General features: G+C 36.5%; 1 protein-coding gene across 2 annotated transcripts in view; it reads left to right on the forward strand.

Moving 5' to 3' along the window:
* GABBR2 (gamma-aminobutyric acid type B receptor subunit 2) overlaps positions 1-17,664 on the forward strand; it is a 446,063-nt gene that overhangs the window by 268,385 nt on the left and 160,014 nt on the right. For both annotated transcript variants that reach the window (XM_031589113.2, XM_090137258.1), the window contains exon 9: positions 16,312-16,392. In XM_031589113.2, the coding sequence (XP_031444973.1) occupies positions 16,312-16,392 (81 nt within the window). The remainder of the gene's footprint in view (positions 1-16,311; positions 16,393-17,664) is intronic.

Consider the following 17,664-nt stretch of genomic DNA (forward strand, 5'->3'; position numbering starts at 1 on the left):
TTCCAGGTGGCATTTATTCTCATTTTTTGGAATGAATTTAGGATGGAATATTATAAAATGCTTTATTTAAGACTAGATATGTTCCATTTATTTGCTCTCCTTTCATCATCTTGAGTTTGCAACCAGTATTAAAAACAAGCAAAAAAGAGAGAAAGGGGAGTCAGTGAGAGAAAAGTGACATTTTTGTGCCATAAAGTAAGCATTTGGAAGTCAACAGTTACAGGATTAAAGATTAAATCTCACAAAGAAGTGTTTCCCTTCCATTCTTAAAAGTTTAAGGTAACTAATGCTGAAAATCTCTGGCAGTTTAAAAGTTATAATTAACCAATGTAATTTCATTCAGAATCCATGTGAGAAGACTGGAATATTTGATGCTGACAGAGACCTGGTTTTAACTAATGAAGTGAAAGATTAGGTCATGAGAGAGGCTTTGAGTTGCCTTGTATTAAGGAAGTGAACTTCTGTTCCTGAGCTACATTGCCCAGGATGGAGACAGAAACGCAGAGCTGAAATGTTACACCATTCAGTCAAATGGTTTGCCACGTAGCATTCACAAGTAGTTTCCTGACTAAAAAAAAATACAGGGAGGCTGAACAGAATTGGTGGTCTAGAAATACAAGCTACAGATTTGTCAGAGAGGAAACTCAGAGTATTCTTTCATATTCAGTTTTATTGTTATTCTTCCATGGCAGTTACCCCCTGTGGGGCTGCAAGAATACCAGGCCTTATAAAGCAGGTTCAACTCTGCCTTTGGTAAAAATTATTAATTTAGCACTAACTTTGCAAATGGCTAAATTTGTGTTAGAGTAGCATTGTGCATACACTGTTGTCACAAATAACATACAGCATGCTGTCTGTCACGATTATGCATGTGTTTTTCAGTCTCTGTAGAGGGCCAGTAGCAGTAATGGTTCCTGAAAAACTGTACAACTCCTGCTTTGATGAGAATGTTTTCATTTGTGTTCCCTTTTGTCAGATGGTACAAGTGTGCTGGGAATTACGCATATTTGACACCTATGGACTGCTCAAGAAATTGCCACTGGTTGCCTAAACAAAAAGAAGTAGGTACCCCATAGAGGTCTAGAATAAGAAGAAAGATTCCTGCTTTGTATACATGGTAGATTAAATGTTAGCAAAATAATTGGGTAACAATATGTGGTAGTCAGGAAGTACAAGCAGCTGCCAGGAAAGTTATTCCCCCACACTGCTTGTTTTCAGGGCAAGCTAGCCTTTTATCTATCAAATATGATCTCAGATAATTAATCCTGTTGGGATGGCCAAGGACAAACAAAGTTGAACAATAGATGTTTTCTCTTTTCATCTGGAATGATTCTGTAAATTGTGCAGTTGTGTGGAAATCAATAGCTGATCTGCTGGATGGATAAATCCCAATCAACAGATAAAATATAAATGGAGCTACATCACATGGAATTGGGTCAAATTGCATTGGAAGTGGGTCAAGCCTTTAGGAATCCTACTGTTGATTTTAATGAGTGCACAAGGTTTTAAGACCAGCTTACTGGTTTTAATCAGACTAGCTTATAGTATGATGAATTACTGCTGTATGTGTAAATACTTTAATTAAGCAGTGCTTTATGAAGACAGTCTAGTTGTACTGTTGTAAACTCTGAGCCTGACCCTGCAAAGTTCTGAGTAGTTCCTGAAATGCTACATTGATCAGGCATTCAGGACTGACTTCCAGCTCCTCAAACAATCAACTCTATAATCTGACAGATAATGTGAGAGACCTAGTTTTGCATGTCTTAAATATTCATCTGAGGCTATTTCTATTTTTAATTTTCAAGATATTGTTTTATAGCCTACTTTGATCTCATTGTATGCAGCCAAAACCCTGAACTATTTTTAGTACTAACTATCCAATTATAAAAAATATGCTCTTGAGGCATATGAAATACAAATCCTTATTTCCTTGAAGAAATACTAAAATATTCCAAGCATGTCAAAGCCTGCTGCATTGCGCACTCCCTGAGATACAAATAAAAAAAATATGTATAGAGTTTAGTGTTTGCAGAGATTCCTGCATAGTACATCCAGTGAATCACAACTCTGTTTTAAATTCATTTTTGTTTTTTACCAAGCTGTCTGTACTTACCAGGCAAAGAAGTTAGATATTCTACGTCTGGACAAAAAAAAAAAAAAAAATTGTTTTATTCAATAACTGAATATTATGGAGTCCACTTGAATTGTTTTATCCCTTATGTGGGTTTTAGAATGTAGATCCTCAGGGCCATTTCTCAGATGCTTACCTGATCCTAGATTCACAGTGTGTCTGTATTTATACCTGGAGCTTTGCTGCTATGTGTAAATAACTGAATAATTCATTCACCACAAAGAAAGCACAAAATGACTGTCCAGAAGCTGAAATATTCATCTGCAGGTGAAAGGTGTTTTCAGATCTCTCACACACATTGTTCTGGAGGATTGAAATACTTTTTGTTATATCTTGGAGAAGTGATACTGTGACATTCAGCTCAGTGCTGAATGGGAATGGCAACAATTCCTCTTAGTTGTCACGAAAAAGTACTTGGTAGACTCTAAGCTGTATTTGCACTGTCAGTTATGTGTCTGTTTGTGTCTGACTTTGGTACACAGGTTTTTGATAAGCCACATCACATTTCTTGGTCAACAAAACTAGAAAAAGAAGTGGAAATTCCTTAACTTGAATTTCAGCAGTCACTGGCCTTTTAGATTCTTCACTACCAGGAGAAGATAAGCCACTAAACTAGTTAAAGTAGTAGGAAATTTCAAGAAATAGCCTAAGACCAAATTTCTCTGTGTAACTACAGTACTCAATATTTTTTTTTAAAAAAAGCCTTTTATAACTTTTTGAAATTTGGTGACAGTATGTGGGATCCACTTGTCCAAGTTCACATATTTACATCTGACCAAGTTGTTGTGGTCCACCATAAAGAGTGATACAGATTCTTCCATAATAAAACTTAGACTTATTGCTGGGTATGTACCTATAGTTGAGTAAGAAAATTATGCTCTAAATATGCTCGTTTTCCTAAATATCTTGAAAATGAGTTTGGACAACTTAATTCAGAGGTAGATGTATGCACTGTACTCAGATAAGTTTGAAAAGCTGAATCCCTTCAAACCTTTTTCCAAGAAATAGGGTAGTAGCTGTGAAAGAGAGAGATTAATCACAATAATAACAATGAGCTAAACAAAGTACAGGTCAGTTTGCTGTTGTGTGTATTTGAATTTCACAGTGATTTTTCATATAGTAAAGTTTAAGTCGCTAATTTCAGCTACTTATTTTTTATTGGCTTGAGATCTCACAAAAATGCTTTGCTATGGATAAAGAATAAATTAAATAAAATGAACCAGGCATTCTTGCTAAGAAAGAGTCACATTATTTAGTGCAGACATCTAAGATTAAGTTCATTTTAGAATTCCCCCTCAGCACAGTACTGCAAACAATTATATCATCCATAAACCATGAATCTTTCAGCTTAGATTGTTAATCACAGTGCCAGCCTCTGTTGCATTTCTTCACTTTTCAGTGGCTGAACTCTGAATTGGAAGGTCCATCCACTGGTGAAAATAACTTCTCTGAAGGTTGATCTTTGATTCTTAGACTGATATTATGGATGGTGGTGAAGAACTTATTTAAAACAAACAAACAAACAAACAAAAAAAGCATTAGTTTTGTAACAGATAATGATGTGAGAAAGTATTTTGAATGTGTATTTATGACTTCAAACCTCAGTTATGCTGGAACACGATTGCTGGACTAGGGACTTCCCAGGCTGTGGAAAAGCGAGGCCTTCTTGTGTGCAGTCGTTTCAGCAGAAGACTGTTGTGTCTGAGCGGTCCTGTAGGATGTATCGTCTCAGACAGGATGCATTTAGCACTGTAATGAACTTTATACAGAAATCATTAGTGTGATACCTGGGTTTTGGAAACTTTGCAGGCTCCCTGAAGCACTTCTGTGATTGATCAATGCCTTAGACAGACAGCTGTGACTAACTTGATCCCCTTGTGATGCTTGCTACTCAGTATGCTAAGCCAAATACTTTGCTATTTACAGCCTGGTGGTCTAAGTACAGACATCTAAACTCTTGTGCATCTCTCTCATCAGATTTGTTATCAACACAAAATATTTCAACAACTACAGCTCTGCAGTGAAATATATTACACTGTTTATCTGTAAGAATATAACTTAAGTCATTCTCATCTGCAAAATCATTTCTTTCTAATACATATTTGAATATTTACTAAATTTTACTAAATGTGAATATCCTGTCTAATACCTGAGAAAGAGCTCTGAGTATGTAGAAGTTGTTTTACACTTTTTTATTTGCTTAGAAATCAAATCAAGTTGCAAGAATATTTTTATCAATGAAAGAAAAAATCATATAATAATTAAAACTTTGGCTTGATTTCATTGATTCATGATTTATTTCCACCCCAAACCAAACATTATGAGAAAATTATAATTTGATTTTGAAATGGTTCTTTTGAAACTGGATATAGACCTCTTTCTTTTATTAGTGATTATTATAGTATATCATTTCAGATTGCTATAGTAATATCATTTTAGAATGATATTATACATCTAGACTGACATGCTTGTAGCAAAAATCTTGATCTTCAAGAGGCTTGTTTTCTTTCCGGTGTAGATATAAATTAGTCATACACAGATATCTCTAAGAAGTAGTCTCGTGAAAGAAGCAAAAAAAATTCAAGATTCTTCAAATGAATTTTTCACCAAATTATGTGTATAGTGCTCTCCTGATTATTAAATTACACTGTGTGGTAGGTCAAGGTATAGAATAAATGATTATCATTTGTTTGAAGTGAATGGAAATTAGATAATTAAGAAGCATATTATTGGGTTTCAGAGCAGGTAATTTTGTGTTTAAATTCAGTGAAAGGTTTGCATGGAGTGTAAAGAGGAAAGCTTCTATTAAGAAAAGAGAAGCAGGAAATTGGACTACTCCAAAAGTATTAGCTACTGAAAGTAGCAAAGAACGTACGGAACAGGTTATAGAATGAATTTAGAAATTTTGTTGGTTTTGGTTCCTTTTCAGTTGGATGTAGATATCTTTTAGTAGTATAGACTTTACAGCATTTTCTATAAAATTTTTCTAAGCTCTGGAGAACCCCATGAAGGAAACAGAAATCTGGGAACATCATGCATTGAGTTTAAAAAAAAACAAAAACAAAAGAACGTTTTTCATGTGTAATAAAAATTACAGTACCACTTTATATTTTTTGACTGTTTGCTTAGGAAAGGAATCAACTTTTTACTTGGGTAAATGGGACAAGGGGGAATGGTTTTAAGCTCAAGGACAGAAGGTTTAAATTGGATGTCAGGGGAAAGTTCTTTACAGAGAGAGTGGTGAGGTGCTGGAACAGGCTGCCCAGAGAGGTTGTGGATGCATTTCCTGTTTCTGGATTGCAAAAATATATGACTTCCATTAGAAGCTCCTTTTTTTAATAAAGGCTCTTACATAAGAAGCAATTGTTCACAAAAAGGCAAAATCTGTATATGAGTTTAATTAGCTGCCTTCTAATAAAGTTTTGCACTGAGCATCTTAAAATTTGGGGTTAAAGTTTCCTGGTCGAATAGATAAAGTACTTGCATTTCTAAATTCTGATAAATATATAAGACGAGTGGCATGGATTACAGTTCCCTTCAATTCATTTTTTCTTCCTGAAACATTCTACAATTTAATTTTTTTTTTGAATGATGTAACTAGCATGGGGTTGGCTGCAATTTCTTAGATACGTATGCACTGAGATATGTTTTCACTTGATTAAAGAAAGATTTAAATCCCCCTCTCACAGTTTAATGCTTTTGATTTCCAAGCTTGTTGCTCTTATAGTTTGTAGGACAACTGACTTTGGTAGCTAGCTTATAGTATTACCTTGCTAGCTGTTTCAGGGAGTTTTTGAAATATTTTCTTCCTGGAAGTGTTTTTGAAATTTTCATTTTCCAGATTTCCTCTTCTCATACTCCAAACAAACCTCAGCTTTCTTACTCATCATACATCTACATGTTTGATAATATCTCAAGAAAAAAGGCAAAAGAGGGACACACACATTCCTCACTTTCGAAACAGTAGAAATGTTCAAGTTTTTATTCTAGTTGTAATGAAAAATTGATGACATAACTTTTGTTATGTTACTCAATTTTGTGCATCTGCAGGGGTTGTTTAATACAGTCTTTTATGCCCAGCCAATTGTAAAGACTCTGCTGTTCTTCACTGTCATACTGCAAATACAATGATAAGTGAGAAAAGTGCATACTTCTGCTTTTCTAGTTTTAATCAGCTTTTCAAGGATTTTTTCCTTATGTTACTTTTCATTGCTACAGGCATATATCCTATACTCTTGAAACAAGCAAATGTTCAGAATAAAATCATCATTGCTTTATGCTATCAATTTTTCAGGCAGAACAGAATCTTTCAAAGTATCTGCACCTACAACATCTACTCTGAGTCTGGGAACTCTTCCATGTGCATACTTAATATTATGCACAAAATGAAGTTATGCTTATGTAGAAGTGCCCATGTGATCTCACTGTGCTTTGCCAGGCAATTTCATTCCAGAGCTATCTGTCAAGTGTATTACATAATTACTTTATATTAGTTATTAAAGCTTTTATTACTTAGAGCAATTAGAATATCTGTAGCTTACCATAGGAGAAATTTCTCTTAATACAACACTGTTTTCTGTAGCTCCAGAAGAAAAAGTAGAAAATAAGTCAGGATTTGAAATTAAGAAGCCTGACAATGAGGCTTATTATTCTAGGAAAACACTGAAACGATCATTAAAGATAAAATCAGGGACTATCACTTCAAAACACTTAGTTCTTTATAACCTAATCAGACTTCCAAATCACTTCCTTCTGTTCTTACTAAAATATATATTGTACCAAATTAGTGCTAAGAAGTGATTACTGTAGGATCCTTATTCCCCTTTCTGTTTTATTCAGTATTACAAAGGAGTTGCTAGAGAAATAAGTTAAAGCAGGTGGAAGTTCACTGAAGTACAAAGAAAATTACATTTTTTGTAACTCTGACATTTAACAAGCTTCAGCTGGAGTTTTTCACTCTCCTGGAATATAAATTCAACTTAAATTTAAAATACATGTTATTTAAACAGTATCATTTCCTGAATGAGCATATTTTTGCAAATAGTGAGTTTGTTTCCTCCTGTGAATTTAAACATTAAAGTTTAAAAAGAAAGTTAAAGAAATAGTAACAGTGATAAATTTTGATGTTCAAGACTAGAATGCATCCTACTAACATTTACTTCTAATAACTGAAGAAAGGGAAAGAGTTCTAACAACATGAGGAATGTGTATCAGAGTGAATTCATTCCAATTTAGCTGTTTCTAACATCTTACATGTCAAAGCAGTTTGGGATTTGTCTTAACATAAAGCTCACACACGCTTAGGTCCAAAACAGAAGGATGTCAAATGGAAATCCATGAGCTGAGAAATATCAGTGCAGGGGCTGTGGCACTGGGCTCTACACAGGAGATTTCAAACACACAGATTTTTTTTTTCAAACTCACTATTTATTTTCTAGACCAGCTGACTCTTGTGACTGGATCAAGCTTCTGGTTTCATCTTTTAAAGCATGTGAGAATTGAGCATAGTCATTTTTTCTAGCTGACAATATTTCACAAGATTTCATGTCTGCTAGTGCCTTGGTGCATGAGGCATGATGTACACGTGTACTTGTGTCCTTGCAACACTCCTCCACCTGGAGGATGCCCCAAACTTGTCAAACTTCTATTAGCATCTTAGGAATCATAAGGACAGATATGAAATACAGAATTTGAAGAGGAAATATCTAGCAGCCACTTCTGCTTGTAAAAATACTCAAAGCAGTGCCCCTGAACACACTTTCTTCACCCTATGAATCATGCAATTCTTGGGTTTTATGGGGCTGTGTAACATTATCCTCACTTACTTACTAGTGAGCTGACTGACCCTAAGTGTAGTAGTGATAAGCCAATTTCTCATGGAGAGCATTGCTCCCTAGGGGTGGGGAAATTCAACCTGTGATCCCATTTGTCTCCAAGCCCAGAGGCAGACTTCTTCTCATGGGAGGTCTGGAGGTTGAAAGACTCGATGTTCATGGCATTTGATAGATCTTTTATTGGTGTCTCTCTTGTTCATTTGCACTTGAACCTTAAGGAGTGTTCTCCAGGAATATGGCTACGTGTGTACCTCTATAGTTTTCCCTATATCCCAGCAAGAGGTCACTTGCATAAGCAGGATATTATGCACATGGACTCTTTGCTGCTCTACATTTTTTCCTGAAAAGCTTCCCCTGCTCTTTCTGAATTGAGTTACTAGAATAAACCAGCCTGAGTCAAAAATGCCTTATAGGGGAAAAAATCACTGCAGTTGCCCTACAAATTACAAGACAGAAAATAGCATGGATTTCACAGCTTTGTAGATACGTATTCAACTCTGCCTCAATAATCTTATTTTTAATCTTAGGAGATGGGTAGCAGGAATCCTGCCTTTGGGTTTGACCCCAAATGGCAGAGAAGACATTCAAAGCTCTTTATGTGCTGCAGTGTTTTCACAGGCCACCTGGTCTAAGGGCAAGTGGATAAGCAAGGACATACTGAGTAGTTCAGATCCTGCAACAGTAAGACACACACCAGCTGCTGCTCTCCTCCCGTCTGAGGCATGCTAACTGTGCAACTCAAACCTCTATGTAATGAAAAACTTTTAAGGATGCAATATGAAGGAAAGAAGCTACAGCAACTCATTTTTTGACCTCACAACTGGAGCAGACGTGCTCCAGCTCCACACATGGCCTACTGTGAGGTTGCTCAGCATGTGCTGAGCACAGTGGAGGAAGTATTGCAGTGACAGATGGTGAGGGAATGCCCTGATCATATAATCAGAGGTGTGCATCCAAATGCATAACTTGGGAAAGCAGAGCCTTTGTTTCCTCCCTGCTTGGTTATCAGAAAGTGGGAGTCTTTTTCTGCATGGAAGGAAAATGACCTTGTTCCAAAACACTCAGTCATTTGTCACATGTATGCAATATAATGGTGATGTTATGCATATGTGTATGGTTATCATTTAAATAAGAAAGGGACATCAAACCCTTGAAAGGAAGACTGTTCAGTAGATCTGAGCAGCCTCCAAAAACATAGTGGCAGAGATTTGGCTGCATTATTTAGGGCAGCTTAATCTGTCCCCAGGCTGGGCCACTGTCAGTGGTTATGCTGTGCATCACTGCAATGACAAGAAAATCAGCTCTGAGGAAAGAAGCCACCATCCAGTGCGTTCTAAGAAACTGTTGTTGTTATTGTTGTTATTATCATTATTATAAATTCATCTTCTCAACTGTAAATAATAAGCGTTACTTCATAGTGAAATGAAATTAAAATTACAGCTTGATGAGTAACATATTTAGATAAGTGTGATGAAACCTTTCTTCTGGACTTCCAGGAGAAAAATTATATGAAATACTAGACTATCAAATGCTCAGGAGGACCAAAAGGTCACACTGATCTTCTGACTGAGTTAACCAGAGTATGTTTCTGGGGCCGGGTGGGCTTTGAGGTCCCTGCCAGCCCAAGCCATTCTGTGGTTCAGTGATTCTTTCATTTGCCAAACTCTCCTTATGTTGCATGCCATTCGTACTCACTTTCCAGGGCACCAAAGAGACAATAATTGCAATTATTCCTTTCAGATAAGATAATTGGAAATACTACTGGTCCATCACCTTGAGTTTCTTTGGAATTTTCAATGACTGTCAAAAATTGATACAGTGCCTTCCTATAGTTTACTGACTGTTATCTTGCAATCAGTATACGTGGAATTGTGCCTCACAGTGTCCAGTGCTTTAGTGCTCTGAAATCAAACTGAAGAGGCAACAAAATGTAGCCACAGCCTCCCTCACTGGCACCTCCAGCCTCCCACACAGCTCCAGTTAGTCTCTCTCCTGGAGATACTCTGACAGACAGGGCTGCTGATGGGGCCTGGGCTGCTGCCAGAGGGGACTTCTCTTCACATCAGTGGTGTCCACATCCAAACCTGTCACTGCCTGGAGGGGCCTTCAAACTATGCAACCTCCTGGGATGTCTTACGGGACAGCAGCCCCAGCCTGTACACGTAAGCAGTTTGGTTTCATAGCACACCCACTCCATTAAATGGGCTGCTGCGTGTGAGCAAAGGTGCTTAAATACACCACAATTAATAAAATGGTGTTATAATTTAATACTTGAGTAACTCTACTGTTACTTTAACTACAAGCCTATAGTTTTACACTTTTCCCACTGTAAATTCTTAAGCACTGAAAAGGACAGTGATTTGGGACTGTGCTGGGAGGAAGCTGATTCCAGCTGATACGTGAATTAAACATGTTGAGAGAGATCAACTTTTGTTTGTAGACCACAGTACTTTCAGATAAATAGCCACATTAAAAAACACAGCTATGTTTCCTGTATTACTTCATAGATAATTAATTTTGGCAAACAGGATGATAAATTATAAAGTTTGTGAGAAGTTAATCAAATCATTAAAGAGAATGTACGAGAGAGGAGAAAAATCCATGCCTGGATTGAAAAGTTGCGGCATTTAGAAGTACTAAAACCAAAATTGTGCTGTCATGTACAGCCTCATTTCAAATTATCAGCAAATAATACCCTAAGAAGCAGCAAAGAGTCAGTGTAGATTTTGTATACCTTCTTCACTACACCAATCATTGTACTTCATCGATAATCTGCCTTCCTTATTGTGAGTTTGTTCATATCTTTCCCAATGTCCTGAATGAAAGGTATTGTCATGGTGTTACCGATTCAGATTTAAATCAGTAATTATTTTAAACTCAAAGTCATTACTTTTTTATTTTGTTATATAGCACTTTGATATGTAATATAAAAATACCTAAGATAAATTTAAATCCACATGAACTACATTACTAAATTGCTAAGCAGAGCTAGAAGTCAGTTTAACAAGTAAATAAAACAGGCAGCAAATATAAAATATGGAAGATAAAAACAAAAGTTAGAAATAATGAGCAAATTTAATTTTGATAAGCTATTTAGGATGCAGATGGTTGAACTTTTTATGGAAAAATCTTTTTGAGCTATAAAACTGGATGAGATTTTTGATGAGTTCAGAGCACTTAATGTCATTTTATGAACTTGCTTGCTTACATACTTTTTGTTTCCTGTTGGCTAAATACCATGCTAATGTAGTGAAATAAGCCCACAGATAAGACTTCTTAGCTTTTATCCTGGCTTTATGGCTGACATACACAATTTGGCCTTTTGCTAGCTTAACCTTTCTGTCTGTTTTGCTTTATAGATGAATGCAAGATAGAACTTGAGAAATGGCAATGAAGAGTAATTATCATATAGTATATATACTGTTTTTCTATATGATGTATAAACTGGAATCCAAGAATTCAGAAAACAAACAAAAAAAAAAAAAAACCAAACTAGACAAGAATGTCAAATGAGGGAAATTTGGAAACAGCTTTTTAAAGTAAAGACATAGAGGCATTCTTTCAGGTATAAGTAATACTTCTTTACTGCTTTGTTGAAGTTGAGAACAACCTAAGTGACCTCTAAAGGAGAAACCTCAGTGACCCCTACCTGGAAAGGTTTTCATATTTGATTTATTAAGTTTACTTTAAAAATTTATAGTTGTTGTTAAGTGAATGCTAATCACTTACACGCTTGCATTTGCAGTTTGCAAATACACTTTATAAAATGCTGTAGTCATGGAAGAAAGTACAAATAATGTCAATTAGACTTTGAGGTCCTTAATTACTTTTTAGAGTAACGAGGTTTGGGAGCCAATAGTAATGCTAGGGCAGACCTGTAAGTCCATCTTTATTCTGCTGGACTACACGCATTTTTTACATAATCAACTAGACCAAAATTCATTAAATCATGCATGTAGCAATGTACATCCTTCTGTAACCCCATAGGAAACTGCTTTATTTCAGAGTGCCCAGGCTGAGGGAGCTGGGTACAGCCTGAGGGAGCTGGGCTTGTTCAGCCTGGAGAAAAGAAGGCTGTGGGATGACCCAATTGCAGCCTTTCAGTACCTAAAGGGAGCCAATAAACAGGAGGAGAATCAATTCTTTGAAAGGGTAGATAACAGCAGGACAAAGGGAAATGGTTTTAAATTGACAGAGGAAAGATTTAGGTTGGATGTCAGGGAGAAGTTCTTTACAGAGAGAGTGGTGAGGTGCCAGAACAGGCTGCTCAGAGAGGTAGATGTCCCATCCCTGGAGGTGTTCAAGGTCAGACTGGATGGGGCCCTGAACAGCCTGGTCTAGTATTAAATGGGGAGGTTGGTGGCCCTGCCTGTGGCAGGGGGATTGGAGATTCATGATCCTTGAGGTCCCTTCCAACCCAGGCCATTCTGTGATTATTGTAGGCATAAATTATAATGGTGAATATATAGATGTGAACATTTTTATATTGATTTAACTACATCACAACAAGAGTTATATGTACCATTTCAGTCCAAGCGCCATACTGAAAGGTGCATAGATGCATACGGTCATTGCATTGTTAGGAGTCAGCCGCTCTTGTCTCCATGAAAGAAAATAAAGCAAGCACATCTGTCCCACCTCTTTTGCATTGCAAGAAATGAAGAAAGATTCCTCATGTTTTCTGTCTCCTTAAATACCTTTCACTAAAAGCTATTTTTGTCAGATATGAATAAACGCATAAGGAAGTTTAACGGAAATATAAATTATGACATATAGAAGAAAGAACTGCAATTAAACATAGGCTCATCTAGAAATTCTCTGTGTAAGTTGTTATCAGTCATATTGGCAGTCACAGTACTTTTGTGAATTTTGCTAAGTTTATTCACTTGATGTCCATTGCAGGAATATTTTTGCTTTCATTTGACAAGAACATTTAATGAACTGTTATGTAATTAAATATCAGTTTTATTACTTTGATGAAATGTGGCCCAGTTAATTAAGTGGTAGTGTGTCAATTTTTCCACAGTTGCCTAAAGTGGGCTATAAAATTCCGTAATAACACATGTCAAAGAAAGAATTCTAGTCGACTCTTAAGTGTAGTTCAATTCTTAGTTGGCAAAAGGCTTTCACATTGGTAATAAATGTAATCTATTCCGTGACAATTATTTAACAGCAAGGATTAGTTGCTAATAATTCTTTTAGACATAGTTTTCAGTGACGTATTTCTGGGCAAGTTTTTTTTGATTTGGTTAGTTGCTAATGTTTTCTTCTGTTCTTGTATGAAAGAACAGCTGCAGATTCAAATTCTAAAATGAATTTGCTATTGTGGTATTGACAAATGTCTCACAAAACATATTCTCTCTCATTTTTTGTTTCCCATTTTATTCTGAGCAGAAGAGATTCAATATGGTCTCTTTATTTTGAGTATGGAAGAAAAACAAGTTTAAAATAATGTAAATACTAAAGAATTAGTACATGTTGTATTCTGGATATTGTGTAAAAGCACTTAGTTGGTGTATTTATTTGAAGGAGTTCCACTTCTCCCTGTCTTGTTGTTGAATACATAGATTTTGACAGAGAAGAGCTTAATTATAAGATCAGCATACTGACTTGAATCATTCAGAATTTCTAAAGGGAACCTGAGGGAATAGCGTAGAGAGAAGTGGAGCCTGCAGTTCCATCCTTATCTATGTTGGCCCACACAAAAGAGCAACAAGACATACTGCTGACTCTCTGCTTCCTTTAAGATTTGGAAGAGACTTTCTCACTGGTCAGTTTTTGGTGCTTGGGGACTGAAAACCCAGCAGCCGTAGTTGTGTTTTCTACACCAGCACTCCTGTAAACATATCACAATATGACTACTTTATCTTTCCTGACAATGAAAATAGGGGTTTATTTTCCTTATAGACTACCTTCCACTGAATGCAAGTACATCAAGAATCTTCATGGCATTTCTTGACCTCAGTAAACCTCAATGTACACTATACAAATGGTCCTTTTCCCTTATTCCATCACTGTTAATGTATTTCCTCAGTACTAAGCACTTTGTGTATTTTTTACTAAGCACTTAGTGTATTTTTTACACTCTTGGCTATCTAAATCTCAAAGACTCTTCATCTCCAGCTTTATACACTTTGGAAATTCACTTCTCCAGATATCTCTACTGATCTCCATTCTTATTAGGGCTAGCTCCTGCAACCTACTCTAACTAGTTTCAGCCTACTTCAAGTTGTTATACTAGATTACACTTACCATCATAGGCATATCCTCAGTGTTGCTTTTACCTGTGAAGGAAGCTGTGTAAGAATTTATAAACGTTGAAAAGCAATGGCATTGTATGTCATATCACAGAATATTCTCCCTTTCAATACCTTCATTAGTGAGCATATGATTATACTGTCATTCATGTATTTTTCCCCATTATGTGCATCCTTCATATAAACAAATCCCGGTAACTGCCTCATATAAAAATAGATATGGAACAATTACTCTTCTCACTGTTCATCAGAACTTTCAGATTTTTAGTCTGTTGCTGTAAGGTGGCTAGATTGGCACTAAGGTGCACGTCCTCTTCATCTGCTATAAGCAGATGCTGTGGACTGTCTGGCATCAAATGTGCAAATTGATATAGATACACAGTCTGAGGTTTTTCTCTCTAATTTCTAACCTTTGTTTGGGTTTTTTTTTTTTTTTTGAAGTTTTAGACACATAGATTGTAACTTTAATGCTAGTAATAAGGACAATAGTGAATTTGTTCAGGTTTTAGCTGTAACCATTTTTGTATTCATATGACAACTGTGCAGATAACATTCTTTGAGACTATCAAAGATTTATATATAAGTGTATCTCTACAAGAATTTTCAGGCAGTGTGAGGAAGCATCAACTGTTCTTTACTCTCTACATAATTGTACATGCAAAATAAGTTGTTTTTATGGGCAGACCTTTGGAAACTGCTGCTGAAAATCAGGAGATTGCACTTTTTTGTCAAACTAGTCTTAGGATCTCTCTAAGAATGTCCAATGCTCATGTGAAAGGTGTATCAGTTTCCAGAACTGCGACCTCTAGCTTTTTATAGGAGTATAGCAAATCCCTGTGTTTCTCTGCTGGATGGCAACCCAGTGTACAGTTGTGCATAAACAATTTTAACAATAGGTAGTACAGTTTATATAAGGAAAATTTTTGCTTCCTGAGAGCTTTCAGATTAATCAGCCAGCAGATTTTGCTGAAATGGAGCTAGCTGCTCCATTCAGCAGAGATGAAGAGTGCAGAATTGCTTTGAGTGAGAAAGGAGGAAAGGTTAATATGGAGCTGTTGGGTAAAATACAGACTTTTCAAATTGGGCATCCAGTTCAAGATCATCAGCTCCCAAAATCAGTGTCACAAATAGGGTCATAGCTCAGAATTTATATGCAAATAGAGTTATGCATGCCCAGAGATAGAGGCCCAAAAGAAAATTTTTGGCTGTACGAGCCAGCTCAGAGAACACTGTAACCAATATGTCTGTTGTTTTTGTTGGGTTTTTATTGTCTCACATCAAAAGTTAAATGTTTCTGTGTAAAAGTGACAATTTAATAAGTTTCTGCCTTTCTCTATAATACTAAAAAACCTGACAAAAATAGCAGAAATTAATTGGTGCCAGATGTCATCAAAAGGCTGAAACTAATGTTTGCCTGCAACAGTAGTGAAGGCAGTATCTGAACATATTAAGTTGCTGTATCTACATTAGGTACAAGAAAATCAAATATACGATAATTAATCATAAAATGCACATGAAAGTAACAGTAAATATTTTAGCTCAATTGCAATTTGAGTTTGATTAAATAATGCAGTATGTTTTGCAGTCATTGTACTAATGAGTTGCTAATTCCCAGTCAGAGTAAGAGATTAGATTCCCAGTGACCTATTAACTAGCCAGTCTACTCCATACATGCTGGAGCCTTCCACTGTAACTTCGCTGGGAAATGCTTCTTATAAAGCAAGATAAGCTAGCTGTTTAAATGAGAGAGGAACATGTGATTTAGCTATATCTGATCTCTCAACTAAGTGTCATACTCAGGATGAGCCAGTAAGTAAGCATGTGATCTTAAAGCTGAAGATGTCTGTGCCCAGTAACAATTTCCTGATTATGTAAATGAGTTCTTAAAAATCCCTTGCATTTCTTCAAAATGAATCAGAAATATTTCTTTTAATGATGTTAGCTGACTGACATTCTGCTTTAATAATTCATGCACTTCAAGCATATTTCTCTTCATTTTGACACGTTGTCAAAAAGAAAGCAAAATCAGTTAAATAATTGAGAACATGTGAGCTGCCATAAACAATCGCTTTTGTTTGTTTCTCTGCAGAAAGAAAGGAAGTGAAGGTGGGAGAGTACAATGCTGTAGCTGACACACTGGAAATAATCAACAACAGCATCAGGTTCCAAGGTAAGATGGGAAACTGGGAAGAAGTACAAGGGTGACATGGACATAGCTTGCTGTTTAGAGATCTGTTGTAGCTGTTTGATATTAAAAACCCTATGAAACTGTATAGAGAGAAAAGGAAATAAGCTGTTCTTAAAAGCAGGAGAAATCTGACAAAAAAAAAAAAAGCTAGTTTTACTGTATTGATACTTTTCATTCAAATAATGGGAAACTGATATGTGTACATCCTTTATTATTTCAACAAGCTACAGATATCATCCATTTCATAATGTTTTAATTTCTTCCTTATCTACTACTCCCCCAATTTCTTTTCCCCGAAAGTTACTCAGGTACTCTACTTGCAAATGAGAAGGAAGTCATTGGCTTTTTTTGGGAGGGGTCTGCTAGACAGTTAGAAAATATAGTTTCAAAATACTAATGCTATCTTTATTTAAGTTGGCATTTAAGAAATAGGGCTAAAGAGAGTGTTCAGCCCAGTAGTACTCCCGAGGTCCTTAAGAAGGATGTGGCTTGTGTTGTCATATCTCCTAGCCATCTTTTTTCCAACCCCCAGTCTGCTTCTGTTAACATGTGGACTTCCTCTACACTCTCAGCAGAAGATGACTTTCATTAGCAGCAGCTGACTATCTATCAGGCATATAGCTTAGAATCACAAAATCATAGAATATTTGGATAGAACCCACAAGGATCGCTGAAACAGAATGGCTTGGGTTGGAAGGGACCTTAAAGGTCACCTAATTCCAACATCCCTGCTTTGGGCAGTGCTGACACCCACCAGATCAGGGTGTCCAGGGCCCCGTTCAACCTGTCCTTCATCACTTCTAGGGATGGGGAACTTACAGCTTCTCTAAGCATCTTGTGCCAGAACCTCACCGCCCTTTGAGTGAAAAATTGCTTCTGAACTTTTAATCTAAATTAACCTTCTATTAGTTTAAAATCATTCCACTGTGTCCTATCACTATTAGGTCTCCCTTCTGATTATAAGCTCCCTTTAAGTACTAGAAGGCCACGATGAGATCTCCCTGGGTCTTCTCTTCTCTAGGCTGAAGAAGCCCAGCTTTCTCATTCTTTCTTTGTAAGAGAGATGTGCCAGCCCTCTGATCATCTTCATGACCTTCCACTGAACCCACTCTGCAGGCTCCACATATTTCTTGTGTTGACTCCAGATGGAGATGCGTGAAGGCAGAGAAAATGACAATCACCTTCTTTGCCCTGCTGGTCACTACTCTTTTGAAGTGGTCCAGAGTACTGTTGGCCTCACAGGCTGCAAGAGCA

The sequence above is a fragment of the Phasianus colchicus genome, chromosome 3, assembly GCF_987193195.1.
Source record: "Phasianus colchicus chromosome 3, bPhaCol1.hap1.1, whole genome shotgun sequence".
Taxonomy (NCBI): Eukaryota; Metazoa; Chordata; class Aves; order Galliformes; family Phasianidae; genus Phasianus; species Phasianus colchicus.